The sequence below is a fragment of the Falco biarmicus genome, chromosome 9, assembly GCF_023638135.1.
Source record: "Falco biarmicus isolate bFalBia1 chromosome 9, bFalBia1.pri, whole genome shotgun sequence".
Taxonomy (NCBI): domain Eukaryota; kingdom Metazoa; phylum Chordata; class Aves; order Falconiformes; family Falconidae; genus Falco; species Falco biarmicus.
This window is the reverse complement of record NC_079296.1, coordinates 18,699,777-18,723,568: the sequence shown is the minus strand read 5'-3', so window position 1 is coordinate 18,723,568 and position 23,792 is coordinate 18,699,777. Positions and strand designations below refer to the sequence as shown.

The following is a 23,792-nucleotide window of genomic DNA, read 5'->3' as shown; positions in this document are numbered from 1 at the left end:
ACCTGCAAATTGTCCTCTGTCTTGCCTAGAAATAAAAGACTGGATGGGACCGAGACCTCCGTTTCTTTTCACAAAAGTCTTAATAGTCATGGATGAAGATCAGGCTCTGTGCTGAGCACGTGCATGGTGGGACACGAGTACATGCTATAGCACTGACGTGACTCACATGCATCAGCCTAGCAAAGCAACTGCACTGCAGGGCTCCCCCCTCCCCTGCTTACGCTCAGCCAAAGAACAGCACAGAGAAGGCTGCACCTCCTACTAGCAAAGCACGTGTGTCTGTTCCTGCAGACCCTCAGGTCTGAGTAAGCAGGGGACACAAAGCCTGACCATCTACATTTTTCCTGCCCAATGTTGGGAGCACAGTTTGCAGCTCGGTATTACACTATGCAAACGTCTCCACAGAGATGCAGCGATCTTTAACGTACATTTAAAGGCTTCTAGTAGAGGTGCTCCAAGAGCAGTGAAGGAACTCTTCAGAGTAGCAAAGCAGACACCACTGATGCAAGCAAATACTACCATTAAGAAACTAATTTACAGTATTCAGCTCTGAATTTAAGTTTAAATGAGTCGTCAACATAAGACAACCCTCAAAAAAGGAATTTTCAACTCAACTGGCATCAGCACAGTGACTTATCCCCACGTTATCACATTGTCCCAGCAGAGCAGAAAGGCAAGTACACTAACCCAAGCAGTAACGATTTCTCCCTAGCAGTACCTTTTGGTTGTGGTCAATTGATCCTAAAAGTCCCCACTACGTGCTGCACTAAGTGCCCTCTGGGTACCTGGTGCAGGTCAAGGCATCAAAAATCTTTGTTTTCTCTCTGCTGGAGCTGGGTTGAAGACAGGAGTCAAATTCAAGCAGTTGGTTTTTATTCCGTAGTTCTACAGAATAGTCCTTTCACTAGGGTTGGCACAGTGTACATGAAACACGTTTTTCAGTCGCTCAAAACATGGTCTTTGTAGTTTGGTTTTTTTTAACATGTAGAAAGTAAACAATCACATCAGGGAAAAATTAAAAGCAATGAATCTGGCTGGTCATATTTCTATCAAATGACAAGAGTCAAAACCTTTTGCTTCAAAAAATTCATCCACAAACACTTCCTCAACAACTGCAGAAAGTCATCAAGGAGATCCAACTGCAGAAGAGTTGAGTATTTATCTAGTTAGACCCCCACACACCTTCATTGTTTGTATCGAAGACCACCTTGACCATATATTGACAATGGCCTACCATTACAGTGGTCAGCAGGACTAATGTAAATATTCATCTTCCCAAATCAAGAAGTGAAATTAACCTAAAAATATTTTAATGTAGCAAGTTCGGCTATAGAACCAGTGCAACATAAAGAGGACACCCATTGTATAACCAACTTTACTGCTTAATCTTAACAGAGTAAGCTACAGGTGCAACGGATTTACCACAAGTTATTTGGTTAAATTAAATACTGCAGTTAGGATCATGCTGTTGGTGACTGTGGCTTTGCAGTACCAATGCTCAAGTTGGCTGAGTTAGTTTTACTGTAAGTAAAATGCAAGTTTACAGAGGAACAAAATAATTTAGTATAGTATGCTGTATTCTGTTTCATGCTCAGTCACAATGGTAACGTCTTTAACAGATAAACAATATTTCAGCATTGTGTTAATAATGCCAAAACACACAGGAATTTTAATGCCAAATTTACAACATAATACAGTGCTTAACAAACAGATTTCTCAAGTATGGTGGCCAAGTGAGAATGCTACACAGGACTGAGAAGCATCCAAGCGCTACTCAGTGAGTATGAAGCGAACCACGCTGACAGGAATGCTTTACCTTTTGATGGAATGACTGGTTTAGAAGTCTGTGTCCCAAACATAACACAATGTAAAATGAATGTTGAACCCTTGCCTCAAATATGAAGCAAAAGCACTACATGTTATTTACAAACGTGAACCAGTAAAACCACTTTAGGAACAGAAAAGAATTATGATCACTTGACAAAGATGACAGAGCTTGATTACTGTATTATGTGAACTAGAACGCTAATGAAGTTGTAAACAAACCAACCAAATTAGGTTAACGTATCTATTCTTAACTCAAGAATATTGTCATTTCAGCAGTGTTTTTTAAAGCTAAGGACACTATCAGAGACTTAAATTTTGTTTAAAACCAAAACTGATAAAAACCTGGAAGCTGGTAAATCATTTTTTGTTCCCTATTAGCCTTCATTAACTTCTCTACTGCATACTTCGGCCAAATTTTCAAACCCCCTGTTTTTATCTCATTCTGCTTCAACTTAAGTAGCTGATAGCAACGTTGAAGCAAACACTACCAACACCTACTACCAACAAAAATCTGTGCTCAGAGTGGTTTGGGTTTCCACTATTGGGGACGAGTTCACACTGCTGGCAATGTTCTACACAGAAAACAAAACAAAAGCATTCATTTTTAATTTTAAAAGAAAACCTTCCTCCAAATTAAATAGGCTTTGCAAATATGCAAAGGAATATATAGGTAAATCAGACTTGGTCAATCACAGCAGCGTCGTCCTCGTTCTTCCTCCCCACCACCCTCCGAACTAATGGCATTGCCAAAGTGGCTGACGTGAAACTGACAGAATTAAATTCATTTACATGAAGCCTGCATACAGAACAAAAAGAAAAAAAATCTTTGTCCCTGCCGCATCTATTTTTTTCTTTTTTCCTGCATTTTGTAATGAACCCATACAAGCATAAAGGGGGTTGTGTTGGTTTTTTGTGTTGTTTTTTGTGTTGTTTTTTTAAACGGGCATAAGAGTTGTGCAAGACAAACCTGAACAAACTTTTGTTTCACTTCAGAAATATTTTTATATTACCAACTCATTTCTCTTCGTAACTAAAGGTGATAAAAAATAAATCCATAGTAATAACAAAAAACAACCTGTATTCAAACTGCTTTTTCAAGTATGTTTCTCTCCTCATGAAAGAATCACATTGCTCATACTATTGATTAAAAACCATGTCACAATCACTAGGATTTAGACCATAGGTCCAGATCTCCTGGAACTGGGCTCAGCTGGATCTCCAGCTGAGTTTACACAAGACTGGAAGCAGGAGGGTGACGAGTACACATGCGTGTATTAGATCACTCCTCAACTCCCTGATTCCGACTACATCCACTAGCATACCCCCATCACATCCCTGAAACAGGAGAAATGGTACAGGAACCACAAAGTGATCATGGACAGGTACCATTGTTCGCCGATCAACCAGGTGCAAATCTGGTTTGTGCTGACAGAGATGCACTTTGCAGACCTACTTGACTGGAGAATTTTGCCCACAATGTTTCTACATAGCACAGCATAAAACACATCTTAGTATTTCATTCAGTCTGGAATTCACATCTCAATCTATTGCAATTATGGAAGCCAATAAAAAGTCAATGAGAGAGTTCTACAAGAGTTGGTCCCAGCATTAAACACTAATACATATGAAACATAAAAGGGGACAAACTTCCAAGTCATTATTAGTGATGGTGATATAGGTTCAACTTTTCTTCCTTCCTCCTTAAATTCACCTCCCATTAATGCAAGAGAAAAGTGCAGCTTTGCAGCATGTTTGTTCGCATCAAGTTTTTCCTCAAGAACACATTTTGCAGTAACAAAATATGGTCTATAAAGTTGCAAAGTGCACAAGCTGAAGGCACAGAGTACAAACACATAGGAAAACAGATTTCAAAATACCAATTAAAAAAAAAAAGATAAAAGAAAAATCTGGAATTTTAAACTCCCTGACAGAAGATACATTTATATGGGACCAACTCTTAAAAGCTGACAATTTTTAAACTAACGAACAAATACTGCAAAATAACTTTATTCTTATTAAGTAAAAGCTCCAGAAAATACCTTGAAGTTTAAAAACTAATACACTGACGTGTTAACTAGTTTTAAGAATGTCCTTAATATTAAGAAAAGAGTGCAAAAAAGATTCTTCCATTCTAACACTTTTGGAAGCTGCTGATTTCGGCTGCCCATTTCCACTTTGAAAGGATTGTTTTTCAAGGTGCATTCCTCACAAAAATCGCAGAACACGAACTTGTTGATAGGCTAGACCAAGGGATCATGTCTTTCAAAGGTATCCCAATTGTAGCAGCAACTGACGTTTTATTATATAAAGAAGAAAGTCCAAAACTCTTCTTTGAGGCATAGTTCATGTCAGAGCTCAAGTATCAGCAGTCGCCAAAGGAGGCTCCAGATACCACCTGTGCTCCTCCAGTGTCTGTTCTGGCTAGAAATAGAAGCTGATCCAGTATATTCACTATCTGTACCCCCTGGAGCTTGCACAAGCTGACGAGCCATCTGAAATTATATAAAAAGTTCAAGAAATTCTCATATTAAACTTAGGGTTTTGCCTCCCTTCCTCCAGCAGCCCCAAAACCCAGCATTGCCTGCAAAATGTTAACAGTGCAAACAGAAGCTGATCTACCACATAAAACACCCATTCGTTCACTTTAGGTTGTAATAAGAATTCATCATAAAACTGGATGACATTTTATGGTAGGTAATAAAGCAAACATACTCAGCTGAAAGCACAGGAAGGAACTTGGTGGAAAGTATGTGGTAAAATGAACTGAAGTACACAGTGCCAGGTATTCCCCAGTCCCCAAAGCCCTTTAATGACAAACAGAACTTTGTACTTCAGTCCTAGCCTACAATGTATGGGACTAGAGTCTCTCCTGGCCAAATATTTAGTCAGCACAGAAGACAGGACCTTTGGCTGACTGCACCCAAATTAGGGCTGTCTGGAGTAGAGCAACCAACTGAGTATGGAAACATCATTCATTTCTCCCTGCGTCTCATCCCCCAGTTCCCTAATCTATACTGGGGGAGATTAACGGAGTAACAAAGTGAAGAACCTCACAGTTAAACATGCAGCAAGAAACTTCCATCTAAAAATGGAAGAGAACTTCCCTGCTCATGACTCAAACATTTATAGCCAAATACTGCCTATAGTATCTCAATGCAGCTGGATCCCAGGTTGTATCAGACATGTAATTTAGGGTTCCAAGTTGAAAAGCACAAGCCCTCCAAACTCCCACAGAAACACACATCACTAGTGGGTGATTTATATCCAAGCTGGACTGGCTCATCATTTCATTGCCTGTTATGTGTATCCTGACCAGACAGAGTTGGGACAACTAAGTTGTCAAAACCTCAGCTTCCACTTAAATGAAGTGGAAGTACCTTGGCCTCGGTAGCTGCTGGGGTATGTTACTACCTTACAGGTGGCTGTGGGACTCCAGCACAGTCAGCCAGGCTCTAAATCCAATAATTTTGAATTTTAATTAGAATGGTAAAGTTTACATTGGCAGACAAGCTAGCTACATGTGGACATGCAGCCTCTGACACTCCACCACCCCCCGAGAACCCAAAGTCCACCACTACTTGTCTGTGCCCAAGCCATCAGGGACTGCAGCACACTGGAGGGCAGGGTTAGATGCATACTTACTGTAAGTTAACTCTTCTCCAGCTCTCTTGCGTGACTGGTCACCTCTAGGAAAGAAGGGGAAGAAAGGTATTTTCATGATAACCTGAACTAGCTGAAGATGTCTCTGCTCATTGCAGGCTAGATGACCTTTAAAGGTCCCTTCCAACCCAAATCATTCTGTGATTTTAAAAAAGGGGAAAAAATAGTGAAATACCTCAGCACAATCATTGACTTTTATGGACTTTAGAAACAAAATGCAACCATAGTAGCAATAACGTGACTGCGGAATCATCAATTTACTGAAACAGAAGTATAAGCTATTTTTTTACAGATTCAATTAGCTCACGCTTTTGTTAAAATTAGTAGGTTTGATTTTATACGATAGACTTCTACAAAATGAAGATGAGGAAAATTGCTCATATGCAGTGTAATCTCAAATTACGCACAAAATTGTCTTCAATGCAAACTCCTCAATCAAACCTTATAGAACTATGAAAAACTCTGCGTCTATCGGTCTAAAGAGGTAAGATGCTCCTGAAAAATCCAACAATCAGACTCTACACAAGTCTGAGCTGACAGCCAGCATTCCCTCTTCAAGTAGAAGATTTAAGTAGCTAAAGTTGTATAAACGCTGGTTAACATCATTGCTCCTAAAAACCCAAATGTCAAATTCCCATCTATTTATAAAAATATTTTTCTTTTATCCTTGTACACACAAACTCTTAAAGCTGGAAAATCTTAGTGCTTCTCAAGTTTCTTGTGATGACAGATATGCTACTGATACTGTTATATAAGAAAGAGATTCCAATGTATTTTCATCACAGTGGTTATAATTTCACAGTTATCTGCTGGTAATTGGCAGAAATTGGGAGGTTTTTCTAATAATACAAAGTGTTCTTCCCTGAAACCACTCTCAAAGTGGTGCACTCACTGTATATGCCTTAATTAAGGTCTTTCACAAGAGAAATACCACCAAGGAAATAGCTTGTCTTTCCACCTTCTGCAACGACAGTATTTAATAGCATTAATAAGCTGTTTCGGCTAGAACCCGACATGCCATTAATGCTGCTGAAGATGCTTCGCTGTGCCATGTTCCTCATGCTCATTGTTGTAGGAAATGCAACAGCAAAGACATCATCATTTTTTAACTCAATTAGAGGAGAACAGATGACATTTCATACTAAGCCAGTAGAGAACAGACTGGGCACAGTACTTAGCAAAAGAGAAAAAAACCTTTTATACATCGTCCTGGCTTCAGCTGGGATAGAGTTAATTTTCTTCTCAGTAGCTGGTACAGTGCCCTGCTTTGTATTTGGTGTGAGAACAATGTTGATAACACACTAATGTTTTTAGTCGCTGCTGGGTAATGTTCATACTAAGTCAAGGATTTTTCAGCTTTTCAGGCCCTGCCAGAAACCTAGAGGGGCACAGGAAAATGGGAGGAGACAGAGCCATGACAGCTGACCCAAACTAGCCAAAGGGATATTCCATACCATGGGACATCACGCTGAGTATATAAACTGGGGGGAACTGGCTGGGGCTGGTGGATTGCTGCTGGGGAACTGCCTAGGCACTTGTCAGCAGGTGGTGAGCAACTGTACTGTGCATCACTTGGGGTTTTTTTCTCCCTTCCCTTCTCCCTCCTTTTCATTACAATTATTATTATTGGTTTGTTTTTTTCCCCTCTTATTTTAATTATTAAATTGTTCTTATCTCAACCCTTGAGTGCTACATTCTTTTCCGATTTTCCTCCCCATCCTTCTGGGGGTAGGGGGGAGTCTGGCTGGTGTCAAAACATGACAGTTCTTTTTGGCACCCAACATGGGGCACAAAGGGTTAAGATAACAACGGATCTGACTAGAGTGTGTTAAAATAAAATTATTATAAGTATTCTTTGTATTGGTTAAATACTCACTGGCCTCATTATTTTCTTTTTTCTCTCAGCTGCTGCTCATGATCTCAGGGTTGCATTATGTACCTTACTTGCAGTATGTGTTCCTTGTAGTGCTCTTGATGGCCCATGGGGTCTGGGTTAAAGCTATCATTGCACTGTCCTTCACAGTACTGGTTTATGATATGATAATATTTACTGGCTGTGAAACTAATCTAGTTTGCATACTCAGTATTGCTGTCACCCCTGTTATTCAGGTGTTCTCTGGCAGAGATTATTGATAAACCGCACCTTTAGCTTTTCCTTTTTGGAGAGCCAATCATGGAATCTACTTATATCTTCTCTCCCCACCATGTGCCCTCTGTGGTCCCACAGGTAAAACCACAGGGTACCCCATGGTGCGTACCTCCTAGATCCTCCCTCTCAGGCTGAAGGGAGCTTGCTCCTAATAGCTGAGACGTGCTAACAATGGTGGAAGCAACCACTAGATGGCTGGAAACACAGCCTGTGCCACTGCCTGGAACACTATCCCAGATCTTGAGAAATCAGTCTTACGGTGACACAGCACCCCAGAAAGAAATGAGTCAGACAAGGGAACTCATTTCTGAAGCAACCTCATAGACACTTGGGCCAAAGTGCATGGCACTGAGTGGGTATATCACATCCCCTACCACACACCAGCCTCTGGGAAAATCAAACCATGTTAAAAACTGTTAAAAAGACTGTTAAAAACTACATTGAAAGCAGCGGGTGGTGGGACCATCAAGCCTTGGGATACACATTTAGCAAAAGCCGCCTGGTTAGTCAATGCCAGAGGAACTGCCAAGTGAGCTGGTCCTGCCCAATCAAAGCTTTTACCTACTGTAGAAGGGGATAAAGTTCCTGTAGTGTGCCTTAGAAAGATGTTTGGGAAAACAGTTTGGGGCAGTGCCCCGGGCAAGGGTAAACTGATCCATGGGACTGGTGCACTTGGTGAGTAATGTGGGAGGATGGGGAAAGTTTGATGTGTGCCTCAAGGGGATTTCGTTTTGGGTGAAAACAGCCAATTAATCAAATTGTGTCATGTGAATGGTTGGGCATCAGCAGGTGATGAGCAATTGCATTGTGCATCACTTGGGGTTTTTTTCTCCCTTCCCTTTGGATTTTATTCCTCTCCCCTGCTCTCTCCTTTTCGTTATTGTTATTGGTTTAATTCCCCTCCTACTTTAATTATTAAACTGTTCTTATCACAACCTTTGAGTTTTACATTCTTTTCCAATTCTACCCCTCATCCCTCTGGGGGTGGGAGAGAGTGAGCAGCTGTGTGGTACTTAGTTTCTAGCTGGGGTTAAACCATGACATATATATATATAAATATATATATATATAAAATTTATATGTGTGTGTGTAGGAATATAAACTCAGAAACATTCTGTAAAGTTATAAATAAATATTATCTATGTTCATAACACAGGAAGAACCTTATTACATCGTGAGACACATTACAAGGCAAAATGCATTTCAAATACCACTGCAAAATGTCATGTTGCAAACACATTACCTGTACTTCAGTCTTCTTTTACCTATGTCATTTTAATGATGACAGACTCCAACACTTTATATAGCCTCCATGTTTACCAGACTACAGTGACTCCCTGGTAGTACAACCATATAAAATATACTGTGCAAAACCTATTCAGAGACTAAAAGCATTCTACACAGCTTGCTTTCAGCTGATTATTGAAACAGCAGTTGCACAATAGTGGGCCAGTTCTAAGCCTACAAGGCACATCAAAACTCTTCACACGTCTAATATCCAGAGGATCCCATACTGCAGAAAGCCAAAAGGAAAAGGAACTCTTAGATTCTGCAAAGAGTATGCAACACAGAAACCTTGACTTAGTTCTTTCTTTTATGACTATCCTCAAGCCCTAATTTCTTCTTTGTCCCCATCTACAATACAGGACACAAATAGTTTCCTATGGATTTGCATTAGTTCCAGTGGTAGAGAATTACTTTTCTGGATGAAACAGGAGTTGCTAAAATATATTCTGAGGATCCCACCAAGTCTCTAACAACTAACAGCACCACAGAAGCATCTAGCCTTTGCAATGGTCAGTATCCTTCCTACTACTCTTTAGCCTTTTATACAGTATCCTCCTCACAGTACCAGCCAAAGAACTTCACAGCCAAGCTGACAAGCCTGTCTTATTCTCAGGTACTTAGTGGAAAAATGTTTTTGAAACATTGTTTTTGTGGATATGGACTGTTACTACTCGAAACTTCATTTTAATTCTCCATGGACTGTTGAAATGCAGTTGTAAGCAGAACTACTGTAAGTCACCTACAAAACTAGTAAGACTGAAAGTTAAGACTAAACTAGAAGTTCCTTTTTTTGTTTTGTTCTGTGCATTACGTTCTTTTGTCAGCATTATATGCCTACTCATTTTCAAAGTCTCAAACTTTTATTTCTTGGGCCAAAAGCACTGCTTTTCTCAGCCAAAGTGCTTATGGCTTTGTTCTTAGTGTCTTAACTCACACATATCTATCAAAAAATTATTTTCCTCATTGGAAAGCTTTACAAGGAGAGAGTTACAAAACCATTTCCATCAGTAGTAGAGTTTTGAAGCTCAATAATTGACCAAGCTCTGAAGAGAGAGATTACTTTCAAAGAAAATACAGGATTATATCTAATAGTAAACATACCCCCATCTAGTAGGTGTTCAAACTACAGGACCAGGTTCTCAGTGTTGCACAAGTAACAGGAAAGATTATGCTCTCTCTTCATGCAGAAGCTTGGGAACAGAGCGCAACAGCCTCCCCAGTCTGATCTTAGATTGTCAAACTACTGCAAAAGTGATAGACTACTGTGGTGAAAGCACTGTGTTTCTGTCTGGTGATTAAATAGCAGAGCACAGAGCAACAGCCACTGCCCAGGGTGAACAATACAGGATATGAACATTTTCCACTGTCTCTTTTACTGTTTGTTCTTCCCCACCCCCCTTCATTACTTGGATGATAAATACCTATTTAAAATAAACACTCGTCTGTATAAATAGCTCTGAAAGTGGAGTAAGAAGTCATCAACTGACATTTTCAGAGGCATCATGAGAAAAAAGTGAGCTTACAGAAAATAAACGGCCAAAGTAAAGGCTGAACAAAAGCACGATCATGCATTAGAAGACAATCAAAACACAGCGATGCATGAACTGAAAGTAATCTGTTTCATGAAAATATGTCAAGACTTCAAATAGTTTACTTTTTGGTACCATCTGCAGGGTTGGTAGTGCTCAAAACATCTGGAATGTTTGCCATACTTCAGATATGTGATGATACTCCAGATGGGAAGGTTATTTATTAATTCTTAAATTATTTCTTCAGGATTTTTAGGTGTATCCGGTTTTACCATTTCAGCACTGTCCAGCTGAATTACTACTTCAGACTAATAATTATTACCTAGTAAATCCATTCTGCATAAGCTCTCTTTGAAGTTTCTGGTCTTGAGCAGCATACTCCTGAAGCTCAGATTCCACAGCAGGGGGTAGGATATTTGGGATGAATTTAGAAAATAAAGCTGGTGCCATCTGTACCCATTCTGTAGAAAAAGGAAAAGCAACAAAACAGGTGGAAGGGATTTTATGAAAATTTTACTCTTTGACAAATGTAACTTTACTCTTAAATACATTTTAGGATCCTGAATTAAAAAAAAAAAAAAACAATCAACAACAAACAAAAAAATCCCAAAACCATCCCCAAAAGCCACAGAAACCAAGCTTTAAAGCAGAACAAATAATCGGCCTGCTAAAATCAGATGTTTACATGTAGATAAAGTAATTACTTTTTGTCATCAACCTCATCACCAAACTGAAATTCAGTTCTTGCTGCATCTCACAGGGCCTGCTGAGTCTCTGGGCACTCTCAAGGACAGGCACTGATGATCAGCAAATTCACCTTGATAATCAGATCACTTGTAACACTTCACTCCAGGAAGCATATTCACAAAGCTTACACCTCTCTTCCCTGAGCCTTACTTCTAGAAAGTACAGTAGTATCACCATACAATCCTGCTTCTCCATTCCCCATTACAAATTAATGCAATTCTCTCGTGATCTTCCAAAGCTTAGATGAACACTTTTTTAACGTTCATTATATAATTTTAACCTGTATTAATTCAGCTTCAGGATAGAAATGTGATTTAATTTCACTACACTGAACATTGCCTTACAAGAGCAAGACAAGAGCAAGACTTCAGCGCTGCTTCAAGGCTTATTATAACAAACACAGAAGACTGAGCAAAGAATGCAATTGGATTTTATCCAGTTCCCACATTTACTTGGTTGATGCCAAGCTTCAACAGTTTTTTCAATGAGCAAACTCACTGAACAATCATTGCCAGTATACAGGTGGTTTAAACAAAAACCAGTGCACTAGCCTCACTCATTACAGAGTGATTTAGGTTGGAAAATACTTTTAAGATCATCAGGTCCAACCATTAACCTACCACGCCCAAGTCCACCTCTATCTAATCCATGTCCCTAAGTGCCACATCTACACACCTTTTAAATACCTCCAGGGATGGGGACTCAACCACTTCCCTGGGCAGCCTATTCAAGTGCTTCACAACCCTTCTGGTGAAGATTTTTTTCCTAATATCCAATCTAAATCTCCCCCAGTGGAGGTTTATGACCTGGGGCCATTTCCTCTTGCCCTGCTGCTTGTTACTTGGGAGAAGCCGCCGATTCCCACCTCCCTACAACCTCCTTTCAGGGAGCTGAAGAGAGCAATAAGGTCCCCCTGAGCCTCCTTTTCTCCAGGTTAAATGCCCCCAGTTCCCTCAGCCGCTCCTCACCAGCCTTGTGCTCCAGCCCCTTCCCCAGCCCCGCTGCCCGGCTCTGGACACGCTGCAGCCCCTCCATGTCCCTCTTGTCGTGCGGGGCCCAGAACTGAGCCCAGGGTTCGAGGGGCGGCCCCACCAGTGCCGAGTACAGGGGGACGGTCACTGTCCTGGTCCTGCTGGCCACACTATTTCAGATACAAGCCAGGGTGCTGTTGGCCCCCTTGCCCCCCTGGGCACCCTGCCGGCTCCTGCCCAGCCGGCCGTCAGCCAGCCCCCCCAGGCCCTTTCCCCCCAGGCAGCTCCCAGCCCCCTGCCCCAGCCCGCAGCGCTGCCTGGGGCTGGTGTGACCCACGGGCAGGGCCCGGCACTGAGCCTGGTTGAACCTCATGCAGGTGGCCCCGGCACATCGGCCCGGCCTGCCCAGACCCCCCTGCAGAGCCCCCTGCCCCCCGGCAGGTCAGCACTGACCCAACTTGCGGAGTTGTCTGCAGACTGAGGGTGCACTGGAGCCCCTCGTCCAGATAATCAATAAAGATATTAAGCAGAACTGAGCCCTGGGGAACACCACTTGTGACCAGCCACCAACGGGAGGTAACTCCATTCACCACCACTCTTCAGGCCCTGCCATCCAGCCAATTTTTTACCCAGCAAAGCATACACCTGTCCAAGCCACGAGCAGCCAGTTTCTCCAGGAAAATCCTGTGGGAAACTGTGTCAAAGGCTTTACTAAGGTCCAGGTTGACAACATCCATAGCCTTTCCCTCATCCACTAAGCAGGTCACCTTGTTGAAGAAGGAAATCAGGTTTGTCAAGCAGGACCTGCCTTTCACAAGCCCAGGCTGGCAGGGTCCGATGCCCCAGTTGTCCTGCATGTGCTGCATGACGGCCCTCAGGATGAGCTGCTCCATAACCTTCCCTGGCACCTGTTCCCCCCGATCATAGCACCACTCAAAACAAAAAAAAACCCCAACCAACAAAAACCCCAAACCCTCTACAGACATGAAATGGTACTTTTCATCTCATGAAATACAGTAAAAAGGTACATGTAGAATGTGTTCCCTACCAAAAAGCTACTGCTACTGAATAACTGAGCCAAGCCAAGAAACTGACTTGGAATTCACAACATGAAATACTGAGGTAGGGTATTTCATGCCTCTGAGAGATCATTATAGGCGAGGTGAAAAAAGCATTTCACATTAAATCCAAGTGGGCCAGCTAGCAGCCTGAGCACCTGTCCAGGCTTCAGTGTTTTCTACTGCAGCCACCATGTGCTGGAGTTAGAATTAGAAGACAGTCTTTTCTGCAACGTTTGAATCTAACGGCTGTCAAGTATCTCCAACTTGAAGATAAAATAAAAGAAGAGAAAGAGAAGAGAAAGCTCATGGCCACCAGCCACATCAGCATTGCTTCTCCTCTTGCTCTCTGCACTGCCTAAACAGATGCTTCCCAGTGCTGCTCTAATCCCTGAGCATCTCCCACTGGCCACATTTTTTGCTTTACTTTCCCAGTCACCTGCTCACCAGTCCCCATGATACATCCAACAGAGTATATCCCATGGAGTAAGTGAGAAGCACTACCTCAGAGGAACTCTTGTCTTAATTGTTTCAGAATTCATCCTCAAAAACCAGCACCACCAAAGAACAGCCTTTTACATCAAGAAGTCTATCCTGTGCTCTTCTGATTGGAATAACATTAAAATTCCTCATTTTCTCAGAGGCTGAGAAGTTTGAGAGGCAGGTAATTAAAGCAAATGTCTATCTGTTTAAGCAACAGCTTAAAGGCAGTCACTCGGGTCTTCCTACCCAGCTGTGGAAAGGCAGATAATCACAAATTGAAGGAACAATATTTATAGTTAAATATCTTACACACATAAGGCAATTATTCAAAATCTGATTAGGCCCATGATACCAACCCACGCCAGTTTCTACTGTGTTGTGAAGTATACAGCAAGACAGGGATCATATGAAATTGAAAACTGGGAAATCACAAGTCCATCATCTACAATATTAAGTGCAGTAAAAGAAAATCACACTGAGCTACTTGCAAAAGAATTATACTTTTATACTGATGTATACACCCTTACTTTCTTTGGTACTGAACAGTTCATAAAAATGAAATTAATATTGCCTTAAAAATGATGGTGCAATGTTAATTTTGCTGTTGTAAAAATAATCCTTGCCTAAAGTGCTTTATCCAAGCATTTTATAAACAGAGACTCCACCCCATTCCTGGCTCGTACACATGCTAAACATTGCACTAAAACTTTCTGTAAAGCTTTCCCATTCTCATTTCTATTTCTATAAATGGGGATTGCAAAGCAAAGCTAGACTGAAGCTTAGACATTATCCTTCTCTCTGTCACACCAAGAAGAAAGTATCAGTATTGTAAAAGGAAGAGAAGCAGGTACTATTTATTTATGGATATTCTGAATACTTCCCGTTTCTAAAGTCTTTTCAAACACAGGCTAGAGCTCTACTCGGTTCTCCAAAACTTACAGAACCAAAGATTTTGATACAAAATTTATTAAAAACTGCAACACTATTTTCCTTTCAATATAACTGTTGTTGCACAAGAGGTCATGATGTACTCAGAAATTAAATTAAGCTCTTCTGTGAAATATCATCAACCAAATAATAGCTTCATAGACGAAACGGTCATTCATCTCATGTCAAAGATCTGGCTGTTCTAAGTGTGACTCAATATAATTTTCACCATTTCAGTACTTCTAAACTTCTGCCACGACTGACTCATTAAACAGCGTTTTTTATTTCCACAGAGCAAAAGTAGTAAATCTTCCCTTTGACTCCAGAGCAGAGGCTTTGTTTTTTTTAAAAATGACTTTGGTATTCACATGCTACCTTGTGCAGGTAACAGAGATGGGCAACAATAAGAACCAGGGCCTTTGGATAGTAGAATTATAGATAGAAGCATTACAATGGACAGAACAGAACACACATTCATTTGTTAAACATGCATTAGATAGATGGCGAGCACATACGTATTTAGGAAAATATATCACAACCAAAGTATGAGTGACTCCTGGAAATATTTTTCTTTTTTACCTGGTCGTAGTGTATACAGGCCTTTCACAATATTTGCCATGGTTGAAGGAGTTATTTGAAACGGTGTTGACTGAGCTTCCAAAAGTAAAGCTGAAATAAAATTAAGAGAATTAGCAATTTTTCTAATCAAGAAATAGCAACTCTTACACATACATTTTTGTATCAAAGAAATACAGTAGCTGTACTTTTTTTGTTATCTGATGTCCTGACAAAGGAAACATCCAGGTACCTGATTGACAATTTAGTTCTTAAGAGTAATAACACTTCAGCTTTAAATAGACATTCTGTTCAGATTATATGATGAAAATGTGAAATAAGTTATTTTTCATCCATTTTCAGACAAGCAGCAGGAGTTGCAAGAAAAAACCGAGCCAGTGATGGCTCTAAGTATTCTGATGCAGAACTGAAGCAAACAATTTATTTTTAGAAGCACACTCATACTGTGTGCGCTAAACACCTGGAGATCCACAAATCCTTGCCTTACAGTACTTAGAATCTTGAACATAAACCTAAGGATGGATTGAAAGTCTGAATTAAGTACAAGTAGTGTCAAAAAATAAGTAAATAATCATATATGAAAAGTTGTTTTTCTGAACACAAGTGAATATCTTTATTTCATTCTTGTATCTTCTGTAGTAAACATTGCAATAATTGCATCTTCCACTTGTGGAAAAACCTGCCAATACACGTTTACTGCTTATATTACAATATCCAGCCCTTTATCTTGCCTTGTATGTACAAACCTCAAATACGTGCATTTGAATTACAGAAACACCAAAAAAGAGAAAATAAATCAGTAAGGTTTAAATCAACTGCTGCCTCTCAGTTTTTATTCCTCTACAAAAAGGCTTGAGTAATATATACACCTTTCTGTACTACACGGAGAACTGACTCTTACAATTCTACCTAAAGGGCATGTTTCTTGTGTTTACATTGTAGAGACTGCTTTTTAAGCTTCAAAGCATCTCCAGTTCCAGCTTCAGCATCTGCCACTACAGTATTTACCACAAAAAAAAATATCTTTAGTAGCATGTTCTTCTCTTTCTGAAACTGTTTATGTGGCTCATATAATAGGGTGATCAAAAAATAAAGTATTTCTTCTAACCGTCAAGTAATCAAAGTTGTTATATTTAACTGCTATAGATGAATTTATTTTAAAAAGAACCATCTTAAAAGTGCTTGCTCATTTCAGCTGAAGCCTTGAGGGGGGTGAAGAGCCTGTGATTTGTTTTGTAATGACATATTTACAGCCTTCTTCCCTAAAGATTTTTCAAACAGCCTCTTGACAGCCAAGAAAGATGCACATCATACAGGACATAATGCTTTATAAGGAAGATATGAGACAGTAATGCATAATCCAAACAATGTGTGTGTATACATATACATATTTAATTAGACTGGAGCTACTTCAGCCCAAGCTTCACCGATAGGTTTGCGAAGCATACAGTTCTCTGGACATTTGTTCTTTGTATGCAGACATCAAATTATATTCCTAAAATATGTATAACAAATTATTTAAATGAAAATAAACCTAGGAATTAATACTGACAGACCATGAAGTCCAGAGTTAAAAGTCCCTTAACATTTTGAAAGACGTTAAGAAAATAAACATAGCTTCTTGATTTTATTCCTGATAAACTGAAAATTGTGCTCTCAGTAGTGTCCAAGTTATAACTAGCAAGATGAATTACAAAATATTTCAGAAGCTACTTTATATAACTGTACATGTATAGGACATACTGTGGGAGAGAAAGATGTCATTTGGAGTTGCTTTGGGGACAAACACAAGCATTAACAGAAGCTGTCCAAAACTACATAACTAATTAGAGGGCATTGACTACTTTGATACCTCTGAGGAAACAGAAAATTGCAAGCCACACTTATTCCATCTACAGATGAAACATGAAATACAGTGCCTATACTCTGAGCAGTCATATGTACGGTCAGCTTTCAATTTTTAATTTTTTTTTTTTTTTTTTTTTTTTTTTGTGAGAGAGAACAAGTAGATGGCAGAGAAACAAAATTTTTATTTTATGGTATATAAGAACCAAAGGCAAGAGGCGATGAGTAAATCAGACTGGTGGCCCACCTCATTTCTGTCAGTCCATGGTATTGGAGACACGCTAGAGATGCAAGATGCTCCACCTTTTATTCTTCCCTTCCAGCTAATGGAAACCCCCACAGCATTCCCATAAGAAGTCCCCGTAACATGCTCAAGGTGCTGACCAACCAAATTATTTGTAGAAGCAACAGTTTAAGAGGATGTTCCATATCTTCAGGATAGTTCACCATCATAAACATGCAATACTATTTGTTACTTTAAGGTAATATTCACTCATGAAGCTCATTTCACTAGGGATCCCTTGAGATAACACAAAGAGATATATTTGCAAAACAAAGCAAGTATAATGAGCAGCCACTTGCTTTTGTTCTAGGTTACTGACCACATTACCTGGCATTAGAAACAGATTGTATGAATAGAATCAGTGGAAGAATACACCTGGAAATCAATCCTACAGAAATATCTTCTTCACCACTTCATTGCAGCTTCAGAAATTAACATTTCTTATCTTTCTGCAACTGACTACACCACACACTACAATGCAAACTGCAGTTAACGCATACAGGTATGATGGTATTATCTTCAAGAACAATATAACAAAGTAATGCATATATTTCCTGTTACTAATAAAGAAAACTAAAAGAATATACTATTCATTAAACCATACAGTATAAACTAATCCAGCCTACATGTTTTCCAGAAGCTAGACATTGATACCTGAAGAATAAATAGCACTCCTGTAGAACATGCATTTTCAGAATGATCTCCATAAGAACAAACGAGACTACTCTGGATAGAAGTGAAAAATCTCAGTGCAAGTTTATAGACAAAGATTTAAATAAATAAAAGATGTAAAACTTCCTCATGCACAAATTCATCTTCAGTTTTGCAGCGAAACTATATTAACATTCAATCCTGTATTACTTCTTAAGAGAGGGTCACTTAAACTCAAGGAATAGAAACAGCTGTGCTAGACATACTGAAGTTACCTGTTATTTTACAATCTTACAAAAGTTCTCCAAATACTACGGCTTTGGCTCTAGCCTTATTAGAATAATTAATGAGACTCTACGCACAGAAGTTGCACAGATTCCTTCTACCTACTCCCAGAAGCTCCACCTGCGGCACTTACAAAGACAGAGCAGGGCGAGGCAGAACAAAACTAAGCCTCAGATGAATGACAGTGGTAATGACACTATGATACTATCTGACCACCTCCACAGTGTTTATGAACTAATATTGCATTCTACAGACTAAGTAACCAATATGCAAATAAGTTAATTAACCTGCAAATAGTCTTGAAAATAACTCACGGCAGAATCAAAGAAGAGAAGTGTGGGTTCCCATGATAAAATGTTTTAATTGCAGAAAAGATACAAGATGCTTTGAAATATTGTCGAACTGAGGTAAGACAATACCCAGCATGGCCTCAGGATTTTTTTGAGGGATGGTGGAGTAAGTGAGGTATGAACCTGCAGCACTTCAGGCACTGCAGTAACTGAGTTACTCCATTACTGCACAGTAACGCTGAAGAAGCTTGTCCCTTTATGAAGGTTTAAGCTACCGCCTAATTACAGTGGGGTACCTGAGGCAAGACCCGGGACCCCAGTAATTCCAGAAATAGTAGATGGTATCTTAACAAGTTCAAACTCACTTCTTCATAACTCAAGATTCACTTGCAAAACCCAAGATTTTTAGCTGTTCTAAAAAAATATTTTTCTAAACTTCGACATTCCTTTCAAAATAGATTTTGCTTGGCAAAGATTTACTGTTCTGCCAAAAAGATTACAACTTTTGCATGTTAGCTCAGAAGATTATTTTCATCCTTTTGCAGTAATCTAATAGAAGTTCACAGCAAGATGTTTTAACAAATCATATATAAGTACACCTTAGGCAGATGTGTTCAAAGTTGTTATTATTCAACAATGCACTTAAAATTATAAAGTGTATTCCCATTAAAAACAACCCCAACAGCTTCCACAACTAAGGTGTTAATTAAGTCAGCTGCTGCTCTCCAGTCTCCAACAGAAGCAGAACTGATTGCTTAACGAAGCTACGAAGTCAAATAAATGTATTCTGGAGATCTTTATCCCATTGTACAAACTGTTCTCTTCAGTGCTTAATTCCAATATGTATGCAATATTTATACTGTTTTGCAGAATGAAAACTTGAGCCCTTCTACAACTGTGCATGAGATATACAGGGATGCAGAGCAGGAACAATGGAGCTCTCATCAGTGCACAGCCTAACCGAACCTTAATAGCACAGATATCATCAGATCACGTGTAGACAAATCTATAGCGTAATGAATTACCTTCTCTCAGCTTAAACATATAGGATTCATCTGACCATACATACCCTTTGACTTACTGTGGTAAAGTCATATTCACCTTAAATGAATTCCAATGGTTCCTGTATCCCAGCCTTTACTCTCAAATCCAGTCCATGCAAAGCACTTGACTGAACCCCACATGCCAGCAGCAATTAAACAGGGAGGGAACCGCTATGGCTGGTGTCCCAGATGCGGCTGTAGATTTTTGTTGTTGTCCTGGGTTGAGGTTCTTTGGGAGGTTGGTTGGTGTTTTTTTATGGTGGGTTTTTTTCCCCCCTGTTCTTTAGCATTTTGGGTTTGTTGGCTTTTTTTACCTGCTGCCTATTTTATTATTAAATTGACTGATGAACCTTGAGCATATATTACCTTTTCATTACTTTAACCCATGTACAATTTGTACATAACTATCAATCTAGAACTTCAAAAGCCTTTTGCATGAAAATCCTCTGGCTTCACCCTCATGCTTGCAGTTACATCAAACTCCTCAAGATTCTGCATTTTCATTTTCCTTTAAAAAAAGCTAAAAATAATTTTTTAGCAACTTAAATTCTTCAAAAGTTTGTAATTAAAATTTAGATTAGAAATAAAAAGTTGTATTTATTACTAAGCATTTCCCACCAGGCATTTAAGAAAGCCAGAGATTACTTTCAAAATACTCATTATCTAGCCCAAAAGCTTTACTAAGTATCTAATAAAAATGCTACAAAATAAAAATCAAGTCTTAATCACAAGGAAAATATTCAGTGTTGTAGCAAGAATAAATATGAAAGAAATAAATATGAAAGAAATAAATATGAAAGAAATAAATATGAAAGAAATAAATATGAAAGAAATAAATATGGAAGCTATAAATGTAGAAATACATAGATTTGGACTTCTATAATTGGAAAATAAGATGATATTTTCATGTTTCCAATTTTACGAAGGCTTATTGAAATGGGAACGTTGTTCCTATTTCTTTACCAAGGAGCCAGACTAAAGATGACAGTTATTACTTAAAACTATTATTTTCCTATTAAAAAATTCCCTTCCTTTGAGGTGCTGCAATTTACTGAACATGAAATAAGAAAAGAAAGATAGCTGTAACTTTTTAAAATAACGCAGTTCTCCGATAAAAAATTTAGTTCAGTGACAAAATTTGTGTGTAGATTAAGTGTTATTTAAAGAGTTTGAGTGTGTTCCATAATACCTGGTAACGACACATGCTGTTTCGAATATGGTTACAATACAATTACTTGGCTCTTAGCTGTCAAGTTACAGCTACCACTTCAGTATTAGTGATACCACCCTTAAACTGGTGAGCATGTTATTCTTGATTATTCCATCAGATCTGCAGAGCACAGAAGGTATAAGAAAGATTAATAGCTACAAAATCTATCCTATAGTCCTTAAGAGCGTAGGGGTACCTGCTGAGGTTTAAGAGCAGACTGACATTAACGTGACGATTTTTTAAAAGTGTTTTAAAGAAGGAACAGTCAATTATCCTGCAGTAGCAGCATCCCAGCAATCTCCTCACATGCTGGAAAAGTATAACGTTAAGTGCAGTTGATTTTCACTATCAATTATCTGTGTCTACAAATATTCGGAAGGGAGACAGGAAGGAAGGAGGGGAAGGAGTATGTTGATTTTAAGGTTAGAATTAGGAATTTGAAATGAAGGTCATAAGATCAAACTATTTGCCTATGTAGAATTAGCCAGATATTAAACACTGTGAACAAATTCAAAAACTTGTAGATGCATAAAAATCTTGTAAAATTACTTTTAACAAAGACTGTGACAATAAATGCATCCCTTCCCTACATCTCAGAAAAGGATCCTTTATGTTACAGAACCTTCTGGCCCCCCAAAACATCTGCTGTCAAAAGCTGGTATTTCAACAGCTTTATTGCTGGGGAAAAAAGAGTAAATTAGCTTCTTGTTGTAGAGGGATTCTAACAGAAATCATCCCATTTTAGTGTGGTACAAATGCACTGGCATGAATCAGTGTTGTTTTCTTCTAGTGCTCTGCTACATTGCTTCATTTTTAAGGCCCTTAGGAAGGAATCTTCTCATTTCATTTTACCTATCCAGAGGCATGATTCTAAAGACAGACAGCAAGTCACTCTACAGGCAAGTAATTCTGCCTTTTTTCATTTTTTTTTTGTAAGAAACGTATTGTTTTATTTTTCTGTATCATTCTTAAACTTAAAAAGCAAGAAACATAGCTTTATGAAGGTGGCAGAGTAAGGTTGTGCAGATTGTCTTCTCATAGTGGTTTTGCACACTTTAAGGGAAAAAAAGTAAGTAAAGCAGTGTCCAGGAGATGAGTAACATCCAATATATTAGAGAAAGAAAGATACACAACGTATCGCTTCTGCCACCACAGTTGTCACTCTGTGTCTCGAAGAAAAAAAGAATAGTGATTTCAAATGCTTAAAGGCAGATTCTACATTAATGCTTTAGTTCAGATTAGAAATGTGCTTTTGAAGCAAATTCACAGATCATCCCCATTTACTGCTCCATGGTTCATATGACAGAGCTGCCTTGGAGTATATTAACTCCTTTTGCGCAAGATTAAACCAGATGTGCTTGAACTACTAACTGGCATTCTATCCACAGGACCAGACATTAGCAAGTGCAAAATAAAACTCGTCAAAACACATGTAAAGGCAAACATTGAGTCCTCAACACCAGCACACAAGTGTTTCATACTCTGCAGACCTGCTCCCTTTACCTCACACCACTTATTAACATAGACATAGCCTAAACCGCGCAAGGCAACCTTCAGCTCTTCCTACAGGGCACACATCTCTATGGTCATCAAAACTGCTACACCAAACCTGCAATGATGCTCTATCGATTTTTGTCAAGACCAGGACACTGGACTGAACTGACTTTCGATCCAGCTCAGTACAGCCATTCAAGAACAAGCCCATTTATGAAACTAAATGTTTTTTACTTATGAAACATAAGCATTAGATCTAACAAAAATGACAGGCACAAAGAGTAATTTCCTGAATGTAAATGCAGAAGGACAGCATACAGAAAGGGTAGGGGCAATGTCTTTCGTAAGAAGCTGAAAAATGAGAGTGTTTTTCCCCCTTTTCACAGGAGATTTTCTCTGCAGTTTGTGCATCAAGCCAGTAACAGGTTGCTTCTCATATGCAGATTGAGACAGATGTCAAAATGGGGGGGGATGCGAGATCAAGCAGGGAAAAAAGTCAGTCCAATTCATTTTTTCTTGTCTATCTCCGCCAAAGGGTGAGGCATGGGGAGTGCATAAAAAAGCCCCCAACACATCAAAATAAAACCCGTGTCCTTTGTTGTAGCTGTATAGTTAGGCTATGAACCTGGTATCACAGTCCTTCTCTCAGCCTTTTGCACTACTCCTCTTCTCTTGGGGTACTCACAAACAAAAGCTAGATATGGAATTTATTAATGAAATGCATTATATTTGGCTGTGTACTGCTATAAGAGATGAGGGTTCCTTGCTTCGCTGACATCAATAGGCTTCTGGAGGTCACCACACCAAAACACATCTGCTATGTATGTAGGTCTGGGTGCCTACAGAGCAACACACCCTCTCCTGTGTACCACTGCATAAGCAGCAGGAAAATCTCTGCACAGGAAACATGCTCCTTGATACATTCATCAACTTCTAACAGCTCTAACTAGATTCATTCTTTATAACTTTGTATTAAATTTGTACCTGCTGCAACCAAAAAGGACAGCTGGACAACTTCATTGTTGAAGAAAAGTTGCTAACAGCTTTCTAACATCCGATTTAACTTTTCAGGTACCTTTCAGAAAGCACCAATGCAGTGGAAATATTCTTACACCCATCTTTATAAAGAAAAACTTTTCCCAACATAAACAACCTTCTATTGAACTACAATATACCTCCAATAAAAAAATAAAAATTAAGAACACAGAGCAGCAAGATACCTTTACCTCAGCCGAATCCAAGTGACGTAACTGGAAAGAGACAAAGCCATCATACGTAAGAATCTTTTTCACAGTAACTAATCAGAACCTGCTAACATAATGAAATAGGCTGTGAGTCCTCCCCCTCCTCCAGACTTTTTACAAAGACATTTTTCTTGGAAAACCATGAGAAAAATTGCTACTTTTGGTGATTATACATGATAAATTTTTACACTGGGTTTTAGCTCTGTACTCACACAAGCACTGACAAGGAAAAC

The 23,792-nt window shown here is 39.2% G+C and overlaps 1 protein-coding gene across 4 annotated transcripts in view; it reads right to left on the bottom strand.

The window, feature by feature from the left end:
- Window positions 1–856: 856 nt before the first annotated feature.
- Window positions 857–23,792, bottom strand: part of CACUL1 (CDK2 associated cullin domain 1) — a 55,815-nt gene continuing 32,879 nt past the window's right edge. For all 4 annotated transcript variants that reach the window (XM_056351641.1, XM_056351643.1, XM_056351642.1 and 1 more), the window contains 4 exons: window positions 15,218–15,307; window positions 10,775–10,913; window positions 5,470–5,513; window positions 857–4,319 (listed from right to left, as the gene is read on the bottom strand). In XM_056351641.1, coding sequence (XP_056207616.1) covers window positions 4,279–4,319; window positions 5,470–5,513; window positions 10,775–10,913; window positions 15,218–15,307 — 314 coding nt within the window. In that variant the 3' untranslated portion in view covers window positions 857–4,278. The remainder of the gene's footprint in view (window positions 4,320–5,469; window positions 5,514–10,774; window positions 10,914–15,217; window positions 15,308–23,792) is intronic.